At 48.5% G+C, this 24,615-nt stretch overlaps 1 protein-coding gene across 2 annotated transcripts in view; it reads right to left on the bottom strand.

Annotated features, from left to right (window-relative positions):
- Positions 1 to 1,234: 1,234 nt before the first annotated feature.
- LOC106601248 (protein shisa-8) overlaps positions 1,235 to 24,615 on the bottom strand; it is a 115,899-nt gene continuing 92,518 nt past the window's right edge. Inside the window, exons 4-5 of one of the 2 annotated variants that reach the window (XM_014193306.2) lie at positions 7,997 to 8,074; positions 1,235 to 7,830 (exon numbers count right to left, since the gene is read on the bottom strand). In XM_014193306.2, the coding sequence (XP_014048781.2) occupies positions 7,289 to 7,830; positions 7,997 to 8,074 (620 nt within the window). In that variant the 3' untranslated portion in view covers positions 1,235 to 7,288. Of the gene's footprint in view, positions 7,834 to 7,996; positions 8,075 to 24,615 lie in introns of both variants that reach the window. The other variant, XM_014193305.2, reaches the window with a different exon arrangement.

Here is a 24,615-nt window from a genome sequence, read left to right on the forward strand (position 1 = left end):
AAACTTAATGATGGTGTTGGAGTCGTACCTGGCCATGCAATTGTGGGTGAACAGGGAGTACAGGAGGGGACTGAGCACACACCCCTGGGGAGCTCCAGTGTTGAGGATCAGTGTGGCAGATGTGTTGCTACCTATCCTCACCACCTGGGGGCGGCCCGTCAGGAAGTCCAGGATCCAGTTGCAGAGAGAGGTGTTTAGTCCCAGGGTCCTTAGCTTAGTGATGAGCTTTGAGGGGACTATGGTGTTGAACGCTGAGCTGTAGTCAGTGAATAGCATTCTCACATAAGTGTTCCTTTTGTCCAGGTGGAAAAGGGCAGTGTGGAGTGCAATAGAGATTGCATCATCTGTGGATATGTTTGGGCGGTATGCAAATTGGAGTGGGTCTAGGGTTTCTGGGATAATGGTGTTGATGTGAGCCATTACCAACCTTTCAAAGCACTTCATGGCTACGGACGTGTGTGCTACGGGTCTGTAGTCATTTAGGCAGGTTGCCTTTGTGTTCTTGGGCACAGGGACTATGGTGGTCTGCTTCAAACATGTTGGTATTACAGACTCAATCAGGGACATGTTGAAAATGTCAGTGAAGACACCTGCCAGTTGGTCAGTAACATATCATACATTTTTCAAATTTGTAACATATTGTACATTTTTCAAATTCGTAATATATTTTATATTTTTCAAATTCGGAACATATTGTAATTTGTAACATATCATACAGATTGTAATTCATAACATTTCATATGAAATGGATGATGGACATCCACAAATGAATACGGTGTGTCTCGGGTTAACGCACAGAATAATATGAAATGCTCCGAGACCAGGTTGGTCTACACCATGTCAGCTGCTAGTAAAACTTTTTGAGAGCATTAAGCTACTATGTGTAACAGTATAGCTTCCGTCCCTCTCCTCGCCCCTACCTGGGCTCGAACCAGGGACCCTCTGCACACATCGACAACAGCCACCCTCGAAGCATCATTACCCATCGCTCCACAAAAGCTGCGGCCCTTGCAGAGCAAGGGGAACAACTACTTCAAGGTCTCAGAGCGAGTGACGTCACCGATTGAAACGCTATAAGCGCGCACCCCACTAACTAGCTAGCCATTTCACATCGGTTACATATGTACCGTTTGGACTATACCACAATATTGGTTTAGGAATAGCTATAAGAAGGCCTCTTTCTCTCTTTTTTTACTCCCTGTCTGACAGACACACTCACACAAACATGCCCAGACACAAGGTTTCTCTGACCATTTTAATTTTTTATCAAGTTCATACAAAGAACACTTAGTAAGGTTTCCTCTAAAAAGAGATGGTTAAAAAGCCAGACAATAAGTTTGACCTTAACTCTTCCTCAAAAATGATTGTAATTAGTGCTGTAAAAACGGAAACAATCTTCATCATAATCGTCGTCATCATCAATGATAACCTCTTTTAAAATGTAAGTAAACAGCTAGGGAATGAAAGGACCCTATTGATGCTATGACGGTGTCTTTGAGACCGGTTGAATCTGCATAGAACTGAAGCGTTAAGGTTGGGTGGGAGGGGTTTTTAATTTCCCTCATATCAATGTCTTCTGTCTTTGGAAGGAGCTCATTGGAACAATCCTATCAACTGATCTGCTTCCCAAATGCAACATCCTGTAAACCTTTAGTGTAGTTATATTAATGCTCTATAACAGGAGTATGCTGCTATGTATTTCAGTCTTTTAACCTGAACATTTAACATTCCTAATTCAGGACATTGCTTCAGGTTGTCCACTACTGCAGTGGGAGGTTGCGAGAGAGGGATGTGGTTTGTGGCGTTTGGCTCTTTGCTCTCTCAGATGGAGTCAGTCCAGACCCTGGAGACATATAAATGAAGTCAAACATCAGTGACAGCTGGCCTGGGTCTCTGTGGCGATGTGGTGGCAGAACAAAACAAATGCAGGGCACTAGGAGAGAGGGATGCCCAGATAAATGCTGAACTCATGGAGTACATGCCCAGACCAAAGGGTTGGACTTCAATTTTTTTTCTTCTGTTGACAGTGCCTGTCTTCCTTATCCAATGTGAATGATAGCCACCAAATTAACATAAAATATGCTTTTCATTTGTCTTGCCTGTTCTTCTGGAATTGTATTTACTGTGTCAGTGTGTACTGTACTGAATGCATGTGTGTTCGTGTGTACACATTTATTCACATCAGGTAGGCCTACATGTTTTTCTAAACATTAAATATACATTTTTAGCTCCATTTCTCGTGGCCTTAAACTATGAATAAAGAACTGCATAATCAAAACCACATGTAAACAGAGAACATAAGAACACCTGCAACAACAAGGATTATTTTTAGATGTCAGGGCAGTATAATTAGTACAGGCCCGTCAGCTAAATTAATATCATTTCTGGTCAAAACATGCAATGTTCCAGCACCTTAATTACCTTGTATCTCCATTCTATCTAGACAGCATGGGCATATTAAGAGGTGTCCAAACCAATTTTTGGATTCATTTAAAAGCCATGGACCTTGAATATAAATCAAATTAGATGACAATTTCATTTATAATTGGGCTATTTTATTGACCAAGTCTACAGGCATCGCAACGGTACTTGATAGATGCTTGGTTAAGGACGTCAATTAAAATCCTCCCTATGTTTTCTTCCTTGTCGAAAGAGTTTACGCACCCACTGATACTGTTTCATGATGCTGAGGAAGAGGTTGGTATGGCGGCTTAATGGTAATGAAATCTTGCTGATACTGGGCCCCCTCGTAAGGTTAAGATTAAAAAGAGTACCAGTATTTGCCCTGCTTTACGGAGTGGAGTAGGGGGAAGGGGGGACTTTTAGCTGATACAACAAGGAGTAGGCCTTCGCTCCTTAGCCTCGCATATTTTCAGATTACTTCACATAATCCAGGGGTCTGAAACGCTACTGCCAGCTAACAACCCAGAGAAAAAGACTCAGCCAAATCAGAGATGTCAGAAAAAATGAATTTGGACACCGCAATCTGGGTGACCCAAACACTGGTAGCTCTCCACTCAACGCAAAACAAGAGAAAGATGTGTTTTTCTTGTTTAAGTCTATAAAAAGCCCTTATATGAACCAAGTATTTAACCATTTTTAAAGCAGACAAGTGGTACAATATATATACACAAGTACAGAGCAATCAAAGGTAGTCTACTACCAAAAGTATGGAACAACACATGATTTGCAGATATAAGCTGCACAGGAATCAAAATCTTCAATCGTCATTGTTAACTAATGTGTTGCCAAAGCACATGAATACATGAGTGCATGTACCATACATAGTATCTGAAAAAGCACAAGCTTCAAACACAGGACGTTTTCTGTTGGGAAGAAGTGCGTGGCCAGTTCTGAATCTGAAAGCACTTCATCTCTCATCAGTCAAACGCTACTTTTTTGATAGAACTTCCAATCCGAATACAGTACCAAAAAAATCATACACAATATATTGCTAAGGATGAAACCCAAGTATGTCTACCAGGTTGCATTCAGATAACCTGTTGTAGAATAGTTGCGTTTAAGGAAGTTTTACAAAGAACAGTCATTCAGCTCTTTTAGGGTGCCGTATATACAGTGTAATCAGTAGAGATTGAGTATGCACACTAAGCTGATGGTCCACAGTCTGACATTCCCACTGTGTGCTATCAGTTACGTGTACTCAATTTCTCCTGATAACAATTGTTTTGGTCCAGCACCTACAACCACAGAATGGGCGACTGTGAGATATACATGGCTCCTCTGTCCTGCTGTGGTGTATTATTTACATCGTCCAGTGTTGAGAAACTGAGGCAAAACTTTGGGCCAGTAAGCCTTCGACAGCTTTAATTCACTTTTGACTGTCCAACACAGACTGAGGCAATCCAAAACCAGTGGGCTTACTGTGACAGTATTGGTGTAGGATTCACTGTACGGAGGCCTGCGGCAAAAAGACTCTGGCATACCTGTGGGCCAAAAAGGCCCTTCACCGGGTAAATGATACTCACGGAGGGTGTCACTATTTAGAACAGTCAGCAGTGTTTGTCTCCCATGAGTCAGATATACCTGCTTGTCAACATTTGCTCAGCACTAGGATGGGAAGAAGAGGGATATTAAGGTGGAATCTCAGCCAATTACAGTGCTTCATTCCACTATAGGAGGCAAGCCAAGGCGCTAGCCTGGCGACATCCTGGTGCCTCGCTAGCTGTCAGCTTGGCCCCAGGCTGTGTTTGTCCTTGAAGCCTCAGAGAGGCTCACCCTCCTCATGGAGATTCCCTGGAGCCTGAAGGATCCATGTGTTACAACGTCAGCATCGTTCAGCTAGCATTAGCAACACTATCCTAGTGCCTGCAGCCTGTAGAGCTCAGATGGGGTTTCAGAGGTGTCCACTCTTGCAGGCCAGCCCTGATAACTGCTTGTAGGTTTGTGTTTTCTTTAGTATGGCCTTGCTGGAATTGTGTCTGTAAAATAACATTTGAATCCGTCCAATAGTAAAAGGTCATGGAGAGCTAATCAAGCTTTTTTTTCTGAGTGGATAGGGTTCTCAAGAGTTCTGATTCGCTAATGCAACTTCCTCTGCCGGAGAAGCGCAGGAGGAGAGAGAAGAGAGAATTTAAAAAAAGCTCTGTGAAAAGCTCAGTGGTCTGGTTTCTGAGAAAATAGTCCTAAATATCTTTCAGAAGAGCCTGAGATTGCAACAACAACAAAAAATCTGGGTCTATGCAGCTCTGCTTCCACCTCAGCTCCCCACATTTAAAGGACTCATGGATAGCGGATAGATGGGTACTTATTGCTTTGCAGACAGAACATATTGCTTGTTACTTGCACACATCCATTGCTTGTTCACAACCACTAATGCATCCTGAATGATAAAGGAGAGAGTCCATAGAATACTTTATATGGCTGGGCTGTTAAGCTAAGAATCATTGTGTTTAACCCCCCCCCTCGTTTACGAACTGAAGTTGGAGAAAGCTAAATGGTGACCGTGCATGCTGCATATGGTAGCTATGAGTGCAGATGGGCATGATGCATATTTATACATGTACTGTGCATATCCCAACACTTCTCTATTTCTGATTTACTTTTATTCAACCATATCATAAAAACAACAACAACTCCAAGTGGGTCTTATGTAGATTACATAACAGCTTTAAAGTATGAACCGTGGACAGATAAATCAAATCCCCAATGAAATGTAACATAAGCATAAACCCATAAATGTAATTGTCTCCAACAGCCAATTCCAACATGAATGACTCCACCGGCTGCACGTAGTTTAAATCAATTCAAATGTATTATATTCCATATCGTGCTGCTACAAAGGCTACAGTGAAACCACTTGGTGTCTGTCCGTAACACAGAATGGCTTGACAATAGCAGCCGAATGAATCTCCAAATCATTTAACACTGTGAAAGCCCTGCTCCATTCCATGCATGCCTAGTGTGTGAGAGTGTGTGAGGGCTGCCATGCTGGGGATTGGGTATCATTAGTTATGGCTGCACCCCCTGTGAGGAGGCAGGGTGTCCCCTGGCTGGGAACAGCTTGGAAGACCATGCAGGGGTTGGATGCTGGAGGCTCCCACCATAAGTCAACCCCACTGGGGAAAGGGAGAGCAGAGGAAAGGGGGTCTGGTGGAGCTCAGGAACAGGCTGGAAGCTGGTTGGTGGGGAGGAGCTAGCAGCAAATGGTGAATGACTCTAGTAAACACGACTGACTGGCTGCCATTCGTTGATACGGTTCCACCTGTCTGGAATACGCTGGGCGTAGGTATGCACTGCGGCGTAACCTGTTTACTTAAGATAATACATTAAGCTTGAGGCTTGGGCTAAATTGCAGGAGAGTCCACTGAAAATGTACGGTGAAGGACGGTGCTTATGTGAACTTAGACATATCAGATTTCCATGCAAATATTGTACCTTGCGGTCAAGTGTAAAATGATAACGAGCCAAGAGGAGTTGCTTGCTCTCCTGTAGCTTGACTATTGGAAATAATCCTTGTGGTTGGGAAAGACTTACTGTAATGTCTATGTTTAGCCACTAGCTTCAACCCAGCTGCATTTAAAGTGACTTATTATACATATAGATGAACCATACACCTGCATTCAACAAAATAATCATATTAAAGCCTATTTTAATATTACAATAATATATGCATGCATCACATGAATTGCTGCCAGTCTGGAAGACATACTTGAATAAAATACTCTGTGTATGATTTTTCTTCCTTCCTGACTTTTGTGCATTCATGTTTGGATAAATTCTTCAACAGCAAGCCAAAGCTAAGATAAAATAAAAAAGCAATGACCTTTACTTCACACCTACAACTTCCCACCCTTTCCACCCTTGCATTGCCTTTGGCACCATATTACCCGGGACAGACACGGTGACCTGTCCTGCCCTCTTGCAGGCGCCTATTGTCCCTTGCGATTTGCGTCTGGCCTCCGCTGAAGCTTCACTAACACAGACGGTACCATTTAACACGACTGTGGTGACCTTGCTGATACCTGTGCTGTTTGCCCTTTCCGATGCATGCGTCACCGATTAAGACAACAACAAACAACACATCGCTGAGAGACGTGGACGCTGATGATCCCTAGGGAGTCTCCAGACACAACCACTGTGTGAGATTCCCCAGTTTTAACGACCAGGGGGTCTGACGCTTCAGGGCTCTTCTCCAGCAGGTGACGAACAGGAGGTGCCTGCCGCACCAAACCTCTGTCCGGCTTAGTTCCTCATCCCTTACATTCAGGATGAATAAACAAGCACCTCCTTTCCCGCTGTTTCTCTCTCTTCCTCTCCCTCTCTCTCGCTGGTACAGATTTCCCAGAATGGTATCTCACTCTGTTCTGGATGGAGGGTGATGGGAGCTGACAAGACAATGGCATTGTCACTGCTGTTGTTCAGGGTCCTGGGGGTGCTTTACCCATGTGTACCACTCTGACAGGCTGCAAACAGTAGGAGAGTGTGTAAGTGTGTGGGGGGGTAGGGATTTGTAGAGTAGTGGTGCCAGGGGGAGCAAAGAGGAGATTGACCAAAACAAAACAGGGAGGACGCTGGGACAGAGAATTTAGGGGAACCAGGTCTAGAGAGAGCGAGTCACTTCATGTGATCGTTACCTTCCGTTTTGGGTGTTACATTATCAATAACGAAGAAAACCAGCAATTAAAATAGCAAAAGAAGATTGCTTGTTCCTGTTCGTCCCCCCAGCCATCAACACGACATTGATTCGTACAAAAAGCTCTCGTTCCCAGGCTTTACTCCCAGTCCTATAGACTCTTTTCTTGCTCTCCTGCTCTCCAAACGTTCATGCTCAGACTGTGACCTCTGTCTTGCTGTTGGTGGGCAGCCCCTTGTTTTTGGGGTGCATGTGGGGCGACTGTCCATAGCCCAGGGGCTGGGAGAAGAGTTCCGGGAGCGTCTCAATGCTGAACTTCCGCTTGTTGGAGTAGGCCTGCCGGCGGCTGTTGGGCTGTTGATGTAACTGCTGTTGATGCTGTTGATGTTGTTGATGTTGCGGATGTTGCGGATGCTGCGGATGCTGCGGATGCTGCGGATGCTGCTGCAGTGCCTGCCCGATGTGGGAGGCTGTTGGATGCTGGACATGGCCCTTACTGGGGTCCCAGACTTTGAAGGCCGAGCTGGAGGTAAGCGGGTGGGTGTTAGTCTTGGAGATCTTGGGCTTGGGGAGCTGGGCGGTGTTGATGGTTATGGCCAGTGGGGCGTGGATGTCTGGAGGGGGCAGGAAGGGCTTGTCCTTGTGAAAGGCGATGGGCTGGAAGGTGGGGGGCGAGGAGTGATGGCGGGAGTAGTCCACCATGGGGTAGCCCTTGTAGTAGTCTCTTGCTGCCGTATCTGCTGCGAGAAAGGGGAGGAGACAAAGGTGGGGTAGAGAGAGAGAAGAATGTGGTTAGTGGTATAGAGGTCAAAATACCTTACAAATACCTTTAATCTTTTCCTTTGACATGGTATGCACTCAACCTGTGGGTCCACAATGAGTTAAATGGATCGGAATATCTACCTGGTACCCCCAGAGACCTCAACAATGTCCTCCTTTGTTCAGATACAGTAAGAGCTCTGTTATCCAGTGGCCAAACCCCTAAACCAAGTTAAAACAAACAAAACAACAACAATGAAAATCTGTAAGGACCTGCTGCACAAGCATCTCCTCCCTACTTAATCATGCTGTAAAGACAAGTGAGATTCCAGGTAATTACATTGTACACATTGTAATAGCAGTGTAATAGACTCCATCATAATGTGGCTGTAAAATATGCTGGAATAGAAGAGCACAGATTAATAAAATTCACTGAGTTACCCCACTCATATCACCTCCATAGCTTTGAACCTCACCCAACCTCTCTGTTTTAATTAAATGTACGCATTTAGGCAAGTTATACAAGACATTGTGTCCCTTTCTGGAGTCACTTGTATGCTATTCTGCTGCCAAGGGACGAATTAAGGTGAGACACCTCTCCCCCTGTGTTAATCCCTGTGCCGTTGGCTGTGTATTATATACCATGAAAGGAACCAGTAGCTTTAACAGCATCATCCCTAAACCAGCCAACCTGTCAGGTAAACCTACAATGACATGGAGGTAGAGCTGCACAGAGTGTACAGCATCTTACACCCACAGGGGCTTGGTTCTGTGTGTGCGTGTGTGTGTGTGTGTGTGTGTGTGTGTGTGTGTGTGTGTGCGTGCGTGCGTGCGTGCGTGCGTGCGTGCGTGCGTGCGTGTGTGCGCGTGTGTGTGTGTGTGAGAGTAAGAGGGGGGTTAAAAAGCCTGAAGCCCCGTACCGTTAACGTTGAATGAAAACAAATAAGAAAAAAAAGCAACAGCAACTGGCGGATGAGCTGGAGATTTGAGGGGAGTAAAAATAGAGCTGGTTTAGAGTGTCATGTCGTATTAGTGAGGGAGCCCTGAGTGCTGCTTCGTGAGGTCACAGCGGCCAACCCCTCAGCCCTCAGACACTAACAACCTTGTTCGCCTCACTGTTGTGTCATTTTGGTTTTTCTTCCCCTATTTTGTTGGAAAAAATGATCCTGGTTGTTGTTGTTTCTTTCCCCCCTCCCCCTCAGCCTCTGTGTGTGTGTGTGTGTGTGTGTGTGTGTGTGTGTGTGTGTGTGTGTGTGTGTGTGTGTGTGTGTGTGTGTGTGTGTGTGTGTGTGTGTGTGTGTGTGTGTGTGTGTGTGTGTGTGTGTGTGTGTGTGCGTGCATGCGTGTCTGCCTGCACCATCACAGATACAAATGTACATACGAATGTAGATACTGGTAGAGGGTATGCCCTGGAAGTTATAGCATACGCAGACAAGCGACTAGAGTTGAGTTTTATCTGCAGTAATTTAGCTTTTGGTATTTTATTAGGATCCCCATTAGCTGTTGTAAAATCAGCAGCTACTCTTCCTGGGGTCCACACAAAACATGAAACATAATACAGAATTACATACAAATTGAGCATGAATGAATGCATTTGACTATTGGTTACTCAGAGTACAGTATGTAGATGTAATCCAAAAATGGGGTCATTCAGTTGCGTGCTGTGCATGAAACATTCTCTATTTCATCACTGTGAAAGCTCCTTGCAGTTTCTGTGCACTGGAAACTGTTGAATCAGTTTTATTTAGATTAGCAATAATGTTGCACTGAAAATGACCTCAAATTCTACACATTTGAGCCTTTGTATCAACTATGATGTGCGAATGTATTCAAATCAACAATTGCCATTCAGCATACATTGGCTGTATTAGAAGTCAGAACAGCCAATATAAGTACTTTTGTAGTGCGCTAGCTAGCATACTATGCTACAAGTAACTGCCAAAGTAAAGGAAACACTTGAGTAAATGACGGTTACGAAGTATATTGAAAGTAGATTCTTCCTGAGTTAATTAGGTGTGGTTCCTGAGTTAATTAAGCAATTTAAACATTCCATCATGCTTTGAGCCATGCGTAAAAATACCCAGTTGCTCATTATTTTGGTTATCATGGCTAGAAGAAGAGATCACAGTGCCTTTAAAAGAGGGGTCTCAAAGCAACAAAGGGGGTTTAAAGGGTGTGTGGCTGTGGCCGAAATCTGGCTTGCCTACTATTTACTTAAACTGCATACCGTGTACTAATTACACTACATACAATTTAGCACATACTGTATTGTAAAAATGAAGTATGTCATGGCCGAAACATATTACTTTTGGTACTTTCAAGACAACTGGGAATTCGGAAACAAAATGAGCTCACACTGGGAAAAATCATGACTTTGTGATCTTCAGGTTGGAGAAGTCAGAGCTCTAGGATGACACCCGAGTTTCTGACTTGTAATTCTGAGTTGGCTGACCATTCAAAACTATTTTTCTCAGTCGGAGCAATTTTTTTGTTTGTTGAGTTCCCTGTTGTCTTCAATGCACCATCAGTTATGGCTTCACATATGAACCGGAAAGGATAGCCTGTAAGCCCTCACTCTCCATCTTTGGAGGATGCATGCACTCAAAGACTTGGTCTCTATTGGTTGATCTAGCCAGCTATAGATGAGTAGCTATAGATAGGCTACTCATGATGATGTATTGCCTGTTTGTTTTTTGCTTTTGATGCACTTTGAGATACTATAAAATTGTTTTTTTTTAAATACTCAAACGGCCTACTATTTCGGACGCAAGTATGAGTATTCGGACACGGCCTGTGTGTGTGTGTGTGTGTCTCAGTCACCAGATCTCAACCCAATTGCACGCTGGAGCAGCGCCTGAGTCAGCATTTTCCGCCACCATCAACAAAACACCAAATGATGGAATTTCTCATGGAAGAATGCTGTTGCATCCCACCAATCAAGTTCCAGACACTTCTAGAATCTATGCATATTGAAGCTGTTCTGGAAGCTGGTGGTGGTCCAAAGCCCTATTAGGTTCTTTATTTTGGCAGTTACTTGTATATTGGTCCTGAAACTCAATATCATCAAACCACAGACCAGTCTGGATAAAATCTGGATTTCTTGAAGATCATAAAACATTCATTACCTTGAAAAAACTATCAAAAGAGGGAAATTGTTCTTCAGTACAGAACATTATAACACATACTCTGTTTTGTTAAGGAAAGTTCTCACTTCTTCCAAAGGAGAAGAACTACAGATGTCTAAAGCTGCTTTAAATGGCCAAATCACTTATTTTAACACGAGGCATTAAACAGCTATTATGCTGATAATGACAGTGCTCTTAAAAGGCCTGCTTTCATGTTGTGGCATGTGCCATATTTGGCAAGTCATGGGAGGATTAAATGGCTATGTTGCCAACGCAACTGTAAACAGGTATGTTTATACATTCTAAATATTCTAAAAGGATAAGCAGCTTGATTCCAGCCGACCATGTGACAGTGTAAACCCTGTCACATGGCTTCTCTAAAGAATAGCAGTCTAACAGGTGCCAAGTCATTCATGCTGAAGACTTCCATTGATCCCCACACCACAGCCATTTTGAGGCCAAGTAGGGGTGTGCTGTAACTGGCACCAGACTAGACTGACATTTTAGCTCATTATCCTTACTAGTGATGCTCGAAACCCATGCTACCCAACTACTTCTCTTTATCCTTACTAGTGATGCTCGAAACCCATGCTACCCAACTACTTCTCTTTATCCTTACTAGTGATGCTCGAAACCCATGCTACCCAACTACTACGATGCTTGCTAAGAAAGATTTGCACGAAAGTGACCTCGGGGTTGCAGCAGCATGCGTTTTGTCACGGGGAATCACTGACGTTCTCGGCCGACTGCACGGGAAGTGCACGGTGAGAGAGCATATGCGCTGAATGCGGGGGACCGGCAACGAGGCCTTGCTGCCCTCTCCGTCCATTTCTCGCCTTCTCCATCACTTTTTTGCACTACCCCTTTGTGCCCTAGCAGAAATTCTCAGGTCGTTAGTGTTTAATTAAGATACAGGGCTACAACTACATCCTGGTCCAAGGACCTGCTGCTACACCTGGCAGAAGTTGGCTGACACCTGAGCCAAAGCCTTCTGAACTACACTCTGTCCTCTCAATGACTTTGCCAACACAGCGAGTGGTGACGTGCCGTGTTGTTTATTGGCTTGCTGGGGGTTAGAATCACGTGTGAAGAGATGAGAGGGCTAAGCCTATATCCCAAATGAGCTGCTATGTTTGCCCTTATGAGTGGGTCTGTGTGTGCCCTTATGAGTGTGTCTGTGTGTGCCCTTGTGAGTGTGTCTGTGTGTGCCCTTGTGAGTGTGTCTGTGTGTGCCCTTGTGAGTGTGTCTGTGTGTGCCCTTGTGAGTGTGTCTGTGTGTGCCCTTGAGAGTGTGTCTGTGTGTGCCCTTGAGAGTGTGTCTGTGTGTGCCCTTGAGAGTGTGTCTGTGTGTGCGCTTGTGAGTGTGTCTGTGTGTGCGCTTGTGAGTGTGTCTGTGTGTGCCCTTGAGAGTGTGTCTGTGTGTGCCCTTGTGAGTGTGTCTGTGTGTGTGCTTGTGAGTGTGTCTGTGTGTGAGCTTGTGAGTGTGTCTGTGTGCGCCCTTGTGAGTGTGTCTGTGTGTGCCCTTGAGAGTGTGTCTCTGTGTGCCCTTGTGAGTGTGTCTGTGTGTGACATTGTGAGTGTGTCTGTGTGTGCGCTTGTGAGTGTGTCTGTGTGTACCCTTGAGAGTGTGTCTGTGTGTGCCCTTGAGAGTGTGTCTGTGTGTGCCCTTGTGAGTGTGTCTGTGTGTGCCCTTGTGAGTGTGTCTGTGTGTGCCCTTGTGAGTGTGTCTGTGTGTGCCCTTGTGAGTGTGTCTGTGTGTGCCCTTGAGAGTGTGTCTGTGTGTGCGCTTGTGAGTGTGTCTGTGTGTGCGCTTGTGAGTGTGTCTGTGTGTGCGCTTGTGAGTGTGTCTGTGTGTGCCCTTGAGAGTGTGTCTGTGTGTGCCCTTGTGAGTGTGTCTGTGTGTGTGCTTGTGAGTGTGTCTGTGTGTGAGCTTGTGAGTGTGTCTGTGTGCGCCCTTGTGAGTGTGTCTGTGTGTGCCCTTATGAGTGTGTCTGTGTGTGACCTTATGAGTGTGTCTGTGTGTGTGCTTTGAGTGTGTCTGTGTGTGCCCTTATGAGTGTGTCTGTGTGTGCCCTTGTGAGTGTGTCTGTGTGTGCCCTTGTGAGTGTATCTGTGTGTGCCCTTATGAGTGTGTCTGTGTGTGCCCTTGTGAGTGTGTCTGTGTGTGCCCTTGTGAGTGTGTCTGTGTGTGCCCTTGTGAGTGTGTCTGTGTGTGCCCTTGTGAGTGTGTCTGTGTGTGTGCGCTTGTGTGTCTGCGTGTGCGCTTATGAGTGTGTCTGTGTGCCCGTGTGAGTGTGTCTGTGTGTGACCTTGTGTGTCTGTGTGTGCCCTTGTGAGTGTGTCTGTGTGTGCGCTTGTGAGTGTGTCTGTGTGTGAGCTTGAGAGTGTGTCTGTGTGTGCCCTTGTGAGTGTGTCTGTGTGTGACCTTATGTGTGTGTCTGTGTGTGTGCTTTGAGTGTGTCTGTGTGTGCCCTTATGATTGTGTCTGTGGGTGCCCTTGTGAGTGTGTCTGTGTGTGAGCATGTGAGTGTGTCTGTGTGTACCCTTGAGAGTGTGTCTGTGTGTGCCCTTGAGAGTGTGTCTGTGTGTGCCCTTGAGAGTGTGTCTCTGTGTGCCCTTGTGAGTGTGTCTGTGTGTGACATTGTGAGTGTGTCTGTGTGTGTGCTTGTGAGTGTGTCTGTGTGTACCCTTGAGAGTGTGTCTGTGTGTGCCCTTGAGAGTGTGTCTGTGTGTGCCCTTGTGAGTGTGTCTGTGTGTGACATTGTGAGTGTGTCTGTGTGTGCGCTTGTGAGTGTGTCTGTGTGTACCCTTGTGAGTGTGTCTGTGTGTGCGCTTGTGAGTGTGTCTGTGTGTGAGCTTGAGAGTGTGTCTGTGTGTGCCCTTGTGAGTGTGTCTGTGTGTGACCTTATGTGTGTGTCTGTGTGTGTGCTTTGAGTGTGTCTGTGTGTGCCCTTATGAGTGTGTCTGTGGGTGCCCTTGTGAGTGTGTCTGTGTGTGCCCTTGAGAGTGTGTCTGTGTGTGCCCTTGAGAGTGTGTCTCTGTGTGCCCTTGTGAGTGTGTCTGTGTGTGACATTGTGAGTGTGTCTGTGTGTGCGCTTGTGAGTGTGTCTGTGTGTACCCTTGAGAGTGTGTCTGTGTGTGCCCTTGAGAGTGTGTCTGTGTGTGCCCTTGTGAGTGTGTCTGTGTGTGACATTGTGAGTGTATCTGTGTGTGCGCTTGTGAGTGTGTCTGTGTGTACCCTTGTGAGTGTGTCTGTGTGTGCGCTTGTGAGTGTGTCTGTGTGTGTGCTTGTGTGTCTGTGTGTGCCCTTATGAGTGTGTCTGTGTGTGCCCTTGTGAGTGTGTCTGTGTTTGTGCGCTTGTGAGTGTGTCTGTGTGTGCGCTTGTGAGTGTGTCTGTGTGTGTGCTTGTGTGTCTGTGTGTGCCCTTATGAGTGTGTCTGTGTGTGCCCTTGTGAGTATGTCTGTGTGTGTCCTTGTGAGTGTGTCTGTGTGTGCCCTTGCGAGTGTGTCTGTGTGTGTGATTGTGAGTGTGTCTGTGTGTTCGCTTGTGAGTGTGTCTGTTTGTGCCCTTGTGAGTGTGTCTGTGTGTGCGCTTGTGAGTGTGTCTGTGTGTGTGCTTGTGTGTCTGTGTGTGCCCTTATGAGTGTGTCTGTATGTGCGCTTGTGAGTGTGTCTGTGTGTGCCCTTGTGAGTGTGTCTGTGTGTGCCCTTGTGAGTGTGTCTGTGTGAGTGTGTATGTGTGCCCTTATGAGTGTGTCTATGTGTGTGTGTATGTGTCTGTGTGTGCCGTTATGAGTGTGTCTGTGTGTGCGCTTGTGAGTGTGACTGTGTGTGCGCTTGTGAGTGTGTCTGTGTGTGCCCCTATGAGTGTGTCTGTGTGTGTGCTTGTGTGTCTGTGTGTGCCCTTATGAGTGTGTCTGTGTGTGCCCTTGTGAGTGTGTCTGTGTGTGCGCTTGTGAGTGTGTCTGTGTGTGCCCTTGTGAGTGTATCTGTGTGTGCCCTTATGAGTGTGTCTGTGTGTGCGCTTGTGAGAGTGTCTGTATGTGCCCTTGTGAGTGTGTCTGTGTGTGCCCTTGTGAGTGTGTCTGTGTGTGCCCTTGTGAGTGTGTCTGTGTGTTCGCTTGTGAGTGTGTCTGTGTGTGTGCTTGTGTGTCTGTGTGTGCCCTTGTGTGTCTGTGTGTGCCCTTGTGAGTGTGTCTGTGTGTGCCCTTGTGAGTATTTATGTGTGTGTGCTTGTGAGTGTGTCTGTGTGTGCCCTTGTGAGTGTGTCAGTGTGTGCGCTTGTGAGTGTGTCTGTGTGTGCGCTTGTGAGTGTGTCTGTGTGTGCGCTTGTGAGTGTGTCTGTGTGTGCGCTTGTGAGTGTGTCTGTGTGTGCCCTTGAGAGTGTGTCTGTGTGTGCGCTTGTGAGTGTGTCTGTGTGTGCGCTTGTGAGTGTTTCTGTGTGTGCGCTGGTGAGTGTGTCTGTGTGTGCGCTCGTGAGTGTGTCTGTGTGTGCGCTTGTGAGTGTGTGTGTGCCCTTATGAGTGTGTCTGTGTGTGCCCTTGTGAGTGTGTCTGTGTGTGCGCTTGTGAGTATGTCTGTGTGTGCGCTTGTGAGTGTGTCTGTGTGTGTGCTTGTGTGTCTGTGTGTGCCCTTATGAGTGTGTCTGTGTGTGCCCTTGTGAGTATGTCTGTGTGTGTCCTTGTGAGTGTGTCTGTGTGTGCCCTTTTGAGTGTGTCTGTGTGTGTGATTGTGAGTGTGTCTGTGTGTTCGCTTGTGAGTGTGTCTGTTTGTGCCCTTGTGAGTGTGTCTGTGTGTGCGCTTGTGAGTGTGTCTGTGTGTGTGCTTGTGTGTCTGTGTGTGCCCTTATGAGTGTGTCTGTATGTGCGCTTGTGAGTGTGTCTGTGTGTGCCCTTGTGAGTGTGTCTGTGTGTGCCCTTGTGAGTGTGTCTGTGTAAGTGTGTATGTGTGCCCTTATGAGTGTGTCTATGTGTGTGTGTGTATGTGTCTGTGTGTGCCCTTATGAGTGTGTCTGTGTGTGCGCTTGTGAGTGTGACTGTGTGTGCGCTTGTGAGTGTGTCTGTGTGTGCCCCTATGAGTGTGTCTGTGTGTGTGCTTGTGTGTCTGTGTGTGCCCTTATGAGTGTGTCTGTGTGTGCCCTTGTGAGTGTGTCTGTGTGTGCGCTTGTGAGTGTGTCTGTGTGTGCACTTGTGAGTGTATCTGTGTGTGTCCTTATGAGTGTGTCTGTGTGTGCGCTTGTGAGAGTGTCTGTGTGTGCCCTTGTGAGTGTGTCTGTGTGTGCCCTTGTGAGTGTGTCTGTGTGTTCGCTTGTGAGTGTGTCTGTGTGTGTGCTTGTGTGTCTGTGTGTGCCCTTGTGTGTCTGTGTGTGCCCTTGTGAGTGTGTCTGTGTGTGCCCTTGTGAGTATTTATGTGTGTGTGCTTGTGAGTGTGTCTGTGTGTGCCCTTGTGAGTGTGTCTGTGTGTGCGCTTGTGAGTGTGTCTGTGTGTGCGCTTGTGAGTGTGTCTGTGTGTGCGCTTGTGAGTGTGTCTGTGTGTGCGCTTGTGAGTGTGTCTGTGTGTGCCCTTGAGAGTGTGTCTGTGTGTGCGCTTGTGAGTGTGTCTGTGTGTGCGCTTGTGAGTGTTTCTGTGTGTGCGCTGGTGAGTGTGTCTGTGTGTGCGCTGGTGAGTGTGTCTGTGTGTGCGCTTGTGAGTGTGTGTGTGCCCTTATGAGTGTGTCTGTGTGTGCCCTTGTGAGTGTGTCTGTGTGTGCGCTTGTGAGTGTGTCTGTGTGTGCGCTTGTGAGTGTGTCTGTGTGTGTGCTTGTGTGTCTGTGTGTGCCCTTATGAGTGTGTCTGTGTGTGCTCTTGTGAGTATGTCTGTGTGTGTCCTTGTGAGTGTGTCTGGGTGTGCCCTTGTGAGTGTGTCTGTGTGTGTGATTGTGAGTGTGTCTGTGTGTTCGCTTGTGAGTGTGTCTGTTTGTGCCCTTGTGAGTGTGTCTGTGTGTGCGCTTGTGAGTGTGTCTGTGTGTGTGCTTGTGTGTCTGTGTGTGCCCTTATGAGTGTGTCTGTATGTGCGCTTGTGAGTGTGTCTGTGTGTGCCCTTGTGAGTGTGTCTGTGTGTGCCCTTGTGAGTGTGTCTGTGTGAGTGTGTAAGTGTGCCCTTATGAGTGTGTCTATGTGTGTGTGTATGTGTCTGTGTGTGCCCCTATGAGTGTATCTGTGTGTGTGCTTGTGTGTCTGTGTGTGCCCTTATGAGTGTGTCTGTGTGTGCCCTTGTGAGTGTGTCTGTGTGTGCGCTTGTGAGTGTGTCTGTGTGTGCCCTTGTGAGTGTATCTGTGTGTGCCCTTATGAGTGTGTCTGTGTGTGCGCTTGTGAGAGTGTCTGTGTGTGCCCTTGTGAGTGTGTCTGTGTGTGCCCTTGTGAGTGTGTCTGTGTCTGCGCTTGTGAGTGTGTCTGTGTATGCCCTTGTGAGTGTGTCTGTGTGTGCGCTTGTGAGTGTGTCTGTGTGTGCGCTTGTGAGTGTGTCTGTGTGTGCGCTTGTGAGTGTGTCTGTGTGTGCGCTTGTGAGTGTGTCTGTGTGTGCCCTTGTGAGTGTGTCTGTGTGTGCGCTGATGAATGTGTCTGTGTGTGCGCTGGTGAGTGTGTCTGTGTGTGCGCTGGTGAATGTGTCTGTGTGTGCGCTTGTGAGTGTGTCTGTGTGTGCGCTTGTGAGTGTGTCTGTGTGTGCGCTTGTGAGTGTGTCTGTGTGTGCCCTTGTGAGTGTGTCTGTGTGTGCGCTTGTGAGTGTGTCTGTGTGTGCGCTTGTGAGTGTGTCTGTGTGTGCCCTTGTGAGTGTGTCTGTGTGTGCGCTGATGAATGTGTCTGTGTGTGCGCTGGTGAGTGTGTCTGTGTGTGCGCTGGTGAATGTGTCTGTGTGTGCGCTTGTGAGTGTGTCTGTGTGTGCGCTTGTGAGTGTGTCTGTGTGTGCGCTTGTGAGTGTGTCTGTGTGTGCCCTTGTGAGTGTGTCTTTGTGAGTGCCCTTGTGAGTGTATCTGTATGTGCCCTTATGAGTGTGTCTGTGTGTGTGCTTGTGAGAGTGTCTGTGTGTGCCCTTGTGAGTATGTCTGTGTGTGCCCTTGTGAGTGTGTCTGTGTGTGCGCTTGTGAGTGTGTCTGTGTGTGCGCTTGTGAGTGTGTCTGTGTGTGCGCTTGTCAGTGTTTCTGTGTGTGCGCTGGTGAGTGTGTCTGTGTGTGCGCTGGTGAGTGTGTCTGTGTGTGCGCTGGTGAGTGTGTCTGTGTGTGCGCTTGTGAGTGTGTCTGTGTGTGTGCTTGTGAGTGTGTCTGTGTGTGCCCTTGTGAGTGTGTCTGTGTGTGCGCTTGTGAGTGTGTCTGTGTGTGCGCTTGTGAGTGTGTCTGTGTGTGCGCTGGTGAGTGTGTCTGTGTGTGCGCTTGTGAATGTGTCTGTGTGTGCGCTTGTGAGTGTGTCTGTGTGTGCCCTTGTGAGTGTGTCTTTGTGAGTGCGTGTGTGCGCTTGTGAGTGTGTATGTGTGCCCTTATGAGTGTGTCTATGTGTGTGCGTGTGTGTCTGTGTGTGCCCTTATGAGTGTGTCTGTGTGTGCGCTTGTGAGTGTTTCTGTGTGTGCGCTGGTGAGTGTGTCTGTGTGTGCGCTGGTGAGTGTGTCTGTGTGTGCGCTTGTGAGTGTGTCTGTGTGTGCGCTGGTGAGTGTGTCTGTGTGTGCGCTTGTGAGTGTGTCTGTGTGTGCCCTTGTGAGTGTGTCTTTGTGAGTGCGTGTGTGTGCGCTTGTGAGTGTGTATGTGTGCCCTTATGAGTGTGTCTATGTGTGTGCGTGTGTGTCTGTGTGTGCCCTTATGAGTGTGTCTGTGTGTGCGCTTGTGAGTGTGTCTGTGTGTGCCCTTGTGACTGTAGCTGTGTGTGCCCTTGTGAGTGTGTCTGTGTGTGCCCTTGTGAGTTTATCTGTGTGTGCCCTTGTGACTGTATCTGTGTGTGCCCTTATGAGTGTGTCTGTGTGTGCCCTTGTGAGTGTGTCTGTGTGTGCCCTTGTGAGTGTGTCTGTGTCTGCACTTGTGAGTGTGTCTGTGTATGCCCTTGTGAGTGTGTCTGTGTGTGCGCTTGTGAGTGTGTCTGTGTGTGCGCTTGTGAGTGTGTCTGTGTGTGCGCTTGTGAGTGTGTCTGTGTGTGCGCTTGTGAGTGTGTCTGTGTGTGCCCTTGTGAGTGTGTCTGTGTGTGCGCTTGTGAGTGTGTCTGTGTGTGCGCTTGTCAGTGTTTCTGTGTGTGCGCTGGTGAGTGTGTCTGTGTGTGCGCTGGTGAGTGTGTCTGTGTGTGCGCTGGTGAGTGTGTCTGTGTGTGCGCTTGTGAGTGTGTCTGTGTGTGCGCTTGTGAGTGTGTCTGTGTGTGCCCTTGTGAGTGTGTCTGTGTGTGCGCTTGTGAGTGTGTCTGTGTGTGCGCTGGTGAGTGTGTCTGTGTGTGCCCTTGTGAGTGTGTCTGTGTGTGCGCTTGTGAGTGTGTCTGTGTGTGCCCTTGTGAGTGTGTCTTTGTGAGTGCGTGTGTGCGCTTGTGAGTGTGTATGTGTGCCCTTATGAGTGTGTCTATGTGTGTGCGTGTGTGTCTGTGTGTGCCCTTATGAGTGTGTCTGTGTGTGCGCTTGTGAGTGTTTCTGTGTGTGCGCTGGTGAGTGTGTCTGTGTGTGCGCTGGTGAGTGTGTCTGTGTGTGCGCTTGTGAGTGTGTCTGTGTGTGCGCTGGTGAGTGTGTCTGTGTGTGCGCTTGTGAGTGTGTCTGTGTGCCCTTATGAGTGTGTCTATGTGTGTGCGTGTGTGTCTGTGTGTGCCCTTATGAGTGTGTCTGTGTGTGCGCTTGTGAGTGTGTCTGTGTGTGCCCTTGTGAGTGTGTCTGTGTGTGCCCTTGTGAGTGTGTCTGTGTGTGCCCTTGTGAGTGTGTCTGTGTGTGCGCTTGTGAGTGTGTCTGTGTGTGTGCTTGTGTGTCTGTGTGTGCCCTTGTGTGTCTGTGTGTGCCCTTGTGAGTGTGTCTGTGTGTGCCCTTGTGAGTGTGTCTGTGTGTGTGCTTGTGAGTGTGTCTGTGTGTGCGCTGGTGAGTGTGTCTGTGTGTGCGCTTGTGAGTGTGTCTGTGTGTGCACTTGTGAGTGTGTCTGTGTGTGCGCTTGTGAGTGTTTCTGTGTGTGCGCTGGTGAGTGTGTCTGTGTGTGCGCTGGTGAGTGTGTCTGTGTGTGCGCTGGTGAGTGTGTCTGTGTGTGCGCTTGTGAGTGTGTCTGTGTGTGCACTTGTGAGTGTGTCTGTGTGTGCGCTTGTGAGTGTGTCTGTGTGTGCGCTTGTGAGTGTGTCTGTGTGTGCGCTGGTGAGTGTGTCTGTGTGTGCGCTGGTGAGTGTGTCTGTGTGTGCGCTTGTGAGTGTGTCTGTGTGTGTGCTTGTGAGTGTGTCTGTGTGTGCCCTTGTGAGTGTGTCTTTGTGAGTGCGTGTGTGCGCTTGTGAGTGTGTATGTGTGCCCTTATGAGTGTGTCTATGTGTGTGCTTGTGTGTCTGTGTGTGCCCTTATGAGTGTGTCTGTGTGTGCGCTTGTGAGTGTTTCTGTGTGTGCGCTGGTGAGTGTGTCTGTGTGTGCGCTGGTGAGTGTGTCTGTGTGTGCTCTTGTGAGTGTGTCTGTGTGTGCGCTGGTGAGTGTGTCTGTGTGTGCGCTTGTGAGTGTGTCTGTGTGTGCCCTTGTGAGTGTGTCTTTGTGAGTGCGTGTGTGTGCGCTTGTGAGTGTGTATGTGTGCCCTTATGAGTGTGTCTATGTGTGTGCGTGTGTGTCTGTGTGTGCCCTTATGAGTGTGTCTGTGTGTGCGCTTGTGAGTGTGTCTGTGTGTGCGCTTGTGAGTGTGTCTGTGTGTGCGCTTGTGAGTGTGTCTGTGTGTGCGCTTGTGTGTGTGTCTGTGTGTGCGCTTGTGAGTGTGTCTGTGTGTGCGCTTGTGAGTGTGTCTGTGTGTGCCCTTGTGAGTGTGTCTGTGTGTGCGCTTGTGAGTGTGTCTGTGTGTGCGCTTGTCAGTGTTTCTGTGTGTGCGCTGGTGAGTGTGTCTGTGTGTGCGCTGGTGAGTGTGTCTGTGTGTGCGCTTGTGAGTGTGTCTGTGTGTGCGCTGGTGAGTGTGTCTGTGTGTGCGCTTGTGAGTGTGTCTGTGTGTGCCATTGTGAGTGTGTCTTTGTGAGTGCGTGTGTGTGCGCTTGTGAGTGTGTATGTGTGCCCTTATGAGTGTGTCTATGTGTGTGCGTGTGTGTCTGTGTGTGCCCTTATGAGTGTGTCTGTGTGTGCGCTTGTGAGTGTGTCTGTGTGTGCGCTTGTGAGTGTGTCTGTGTGTGCGCTTGTGAGTGTGTCTGTGTGTGCGCTTGTGAGTGTGTCTGTGTGTGCGCTTGTAAGTGTGTCTGTGTGTGCGCTTGTGAGTGTGTCTGTGTGTGCGCTTGTGAGTGTGTCTGTGTGTGCGCTTGTCAGTGTTTCTGTGTGTGCGCTGGTGAGTGTGTCTGTGTGTGCGCTGGTGAGTGTGTCTGTGTGTGCGCTGGTGAGTGTGTGTGTGCGCTTGTGAGTGTGTCTGTGTGTGCGCTTGTGAGTGTGTCTGTGTGTGCCCTTGTGAGTGTGTCTGTGTGTGCGCTTGTGAGTGTGTCTGTGTGTGCCCTTGTGAGTGTGTCTTTGTGAGTGCGTGTGTGTGCGCTTGTGAGTGTGTATGTGTGCCCTTATGAGTGTGTCTATGTGTGTGCGTGTGTGTCTGTGTGTGCTCTTGTGAGTGTGTCTGTCTGTGTGTTTGTGTGTCTGTGTGTGCCCTTGTGTGTCTGTGTGTGCCCTTGTGAGTGTGTCTGTGTGTGCCCTTGTGAGTGTGTCTGTGTGTGCGCTTGTGAGTGTGTCTGTGTGTGCGCTTGTGAGTGTGTCTGTGTGTGCGCTGGTGAGTGTGTCTGTGTGTGCGCTGGTGAGTGTGTCTGTGTGTGCGCTGGTGAGTGTGTCTGTGTTTGCGCTTGTGAGTGTGTCTGTGTGTGCGCTTGTGAGTGTGTATGTGTGTGCCCTTGTGAGTGTGTCTGTGTGTGCGCTTGTGAGTGTGTCTGTGTGTGCGCTTGTGAGTGTGTCTGTGTGTGCGCTGGTGAGTGTGTCTGTGTGTGCGCTTGTGAGTGTGTCTGTGTGTGCGCTTGTGAGTGTGTCTGTGTGTGCCCTTGTGAGTGTGTCTTTGTGAGTGCATGTGTGCGCTTGTGAGTGTGTATGTGTGCCCTTATGAGTGTGTCTATGTGTGTGCTTGTGTGTCTGTGTGTGCCCTTATGAGTGTGTCTGTGTGTGCGCTTGTGAGTGTTTCTGTGTGTGCGCTGGTGAGTGTGTCTGTGTGTGCGCTGGTGAGTGTGTCTGTGTGTGCGCTTGTGAGTGTGTCTGTGTGTGCGCTGGTGAGTGTGTCTGTGTGTGCGCTTGTGAGTGTGTCTGTGTGTGCCCTTGTGAGTGTGTCTTTGTGAGTGCGTGTGTGTGCGCTTGTGAATGTGTATGTGTGCCCTTATGAGTGTGTCTATGTGTGTGCGTGTGTGTCTGTGTGTGCCCTTATGAGTGTGTCTGTGTGTGCGCTTGTGAGTGTGTCTGTGTGTGCGCTTGTGAGTGTGTCTGTGTGTGCGCTTGTGAGTGTGTCTGTGTGTGCGCTTGTGAGTGTGTCTGTGTGTGCGCTTGTGAGTGTGTCTGTGTGTGCCCTTGTGAGTGTGTCTGTGTGTGCACTTGTGAGTGTGTCTGTGTGTGCGCTTGTCAGTGTTTCTGTGTGTGCGCTGGTGAGTGTGTCTGTGTGTGCGCTGGTGAGTGTGTCTGTGTGTGCGCTGGTGAGTGTGTCTGTGTGTGCGCTGGTGAGTGTGTCTGTGTGTGCGCTTGTGAGTGTGTCTGTGTGTGCGCTTGTGAGTGTGTCTGTGTGTGCCCCTTGTGAGTGTGTCTGTGTGTGCGCTTGTGAGTGTGTCTGTGTGTGCGCTGGTGAGTGTGTCTGTGTGTGCGCTTGTGAGTGTGTCTGTGTGTGCGCTTGTGAGTGTGTCTGTGTGTGCCCTTGTGAGTGTGTCTTTGTGAGTGCGTGTGTGCGCTTGTGAGTGTGAATGTGTGCCCTTATGAGTGTGTCTATATGTTTGCGTGTGTGTCTGTGTGTGCCCTTATGAGTGTGTCTGTGTGTGCGCTTGTGAGTGTTTCTGTGTGTGCGCTGGTGAGTGTGTCTGTGTGTGCGCTGGTGAGTGTGTCTGTGTGTGTGCTTGTGAGTGTGTCTGTGTGTGCGCTGGTGAGTGTGTCTGTGTGTGTGCTTGTGAGTGTGTCTGTGTGTGCCCTTGTGAGTGTGTCTTTGTGAGTGCGTGTGTGTGCGCTTGTGAGTGTGTATGTGTGCCCTTATGAGTGTGTCTATGTGTGTGCGTGTGTGTCTGTGTGTGCCCTTATGAGTGTGTCTGTGTGTGCGCTTGTGAGTGTGTCTGTGTGTGCCCTTGTGAGTGTGTCTGTGTGTGCGCTTGTGAGTGTGTCTGTGTGTGTGCTTGTGTGTCTGTGTGTGCCCTTGTGTGTCTGTGTGTGCCCTTGTGAGTGTGTCTGTGTGTGCCCTTGTGAGTGTGTCTGTGTCTGCTCTTGTGAGTGTGTCTGTGTGTGCACTGGTGAGTGTGTCTGTGTGTGCGCTTGTGAGTGTGTCTGTGTGTGCCCTTGTGAGTGTGTCTTTGTGAGTGCGTGTGTGCGCTTGTGAGTGTGTATGTGTGCCCTTATGAGTGTGTCTATGTGTGTGCGTGTGTGTCTGTGTGTGCCCTTATGAGTGTGTCTGTGTGTGCGCTTGTGAGTGTGTCTGTGTGTGCGCTTGTGAGTGTGTCTATGTGTGCCCTTATGAGTGTGTCTGTGTGTGTGCTTGTGTGTGTGTGTGTGCCCTTATGAGTGTGTCTGTGTGTGCCCTTGTGAGTGTGTCTGTGTGTGCGCTTGTGAGTGTGTCTGTGTGTTCCCTTGTGAGTGTGTCTGTGTGTGCGCTTGTGAGTGTGTCTGTGTGTGCCCTTGTGAGTGTATCTGTGTGTGCGCTTGTGAGTGTGTCTGTGTGTGCGCTTGTGAGAGTGTCTGTGTGTGCCCTTGTGAGTGTGTCTGTGTGTGCCCTTGCGAGTGTGTCTGTGTGTGCGCTTGTGAGTGTGTCTGTGTGTGCCCTTGTGAGTGTATCTGTGTGTGCGCTTATGAGTGTGTCTGTGTGTGCCCTTGTGAGTGTGTCTGTGTGTGCGCTTGTCAGTGTGTCTGTGTGTGCACTTGTGAGTGTGTCTGTGTGTGCCCTTATGAGTGTGTCTGTGTGTGCCCTTGTGAGTGTGTCTGTGTGTGCGCTTGTCAGTGTGTCTGTGTGTGCGCTTGTGAGTGTGTCTGTGTGTGCCCTTATGAGTGTGTCTGTGTGTGCCCTTGTGAGTATGTCTGTGTGTGCGCTTGTGAGTGTGTCTGTGTGTGCCCTTGTGAGTGTATCTGTGTGTGCGCTTGTGAGTGTGTCTGTGTGTGCCCTTGTGAGTGTGTCTGTGTGTGTGCTTGTGTGTCTGTGTGTGCCCTTATGAGTGTGTCTGTGTGTGCCCTTGTGAGTGTGTCTGTGTGTGTGCTTGTGAGTGTGTCTGTGTGTGTGCTTGTGTGTCTGTGTGTGCCCTTATGAGTGTGTTTGTGTGTGCCCTTGTGAGTGTGTCTGTCTGTGCGCT

Source organism: Salmo salar, chromosome ssa03, assembly GCF_905237065.1.
Source record: "Salmo salar chromosome ssa03, Ssal_v3.1, whole genome shotgun sequence".
NCBI lineage: Eukaryota > Metazoa > Chordata > Actinopteri > Salmoniformes > Salmonidae > Salmo > Salmo salar.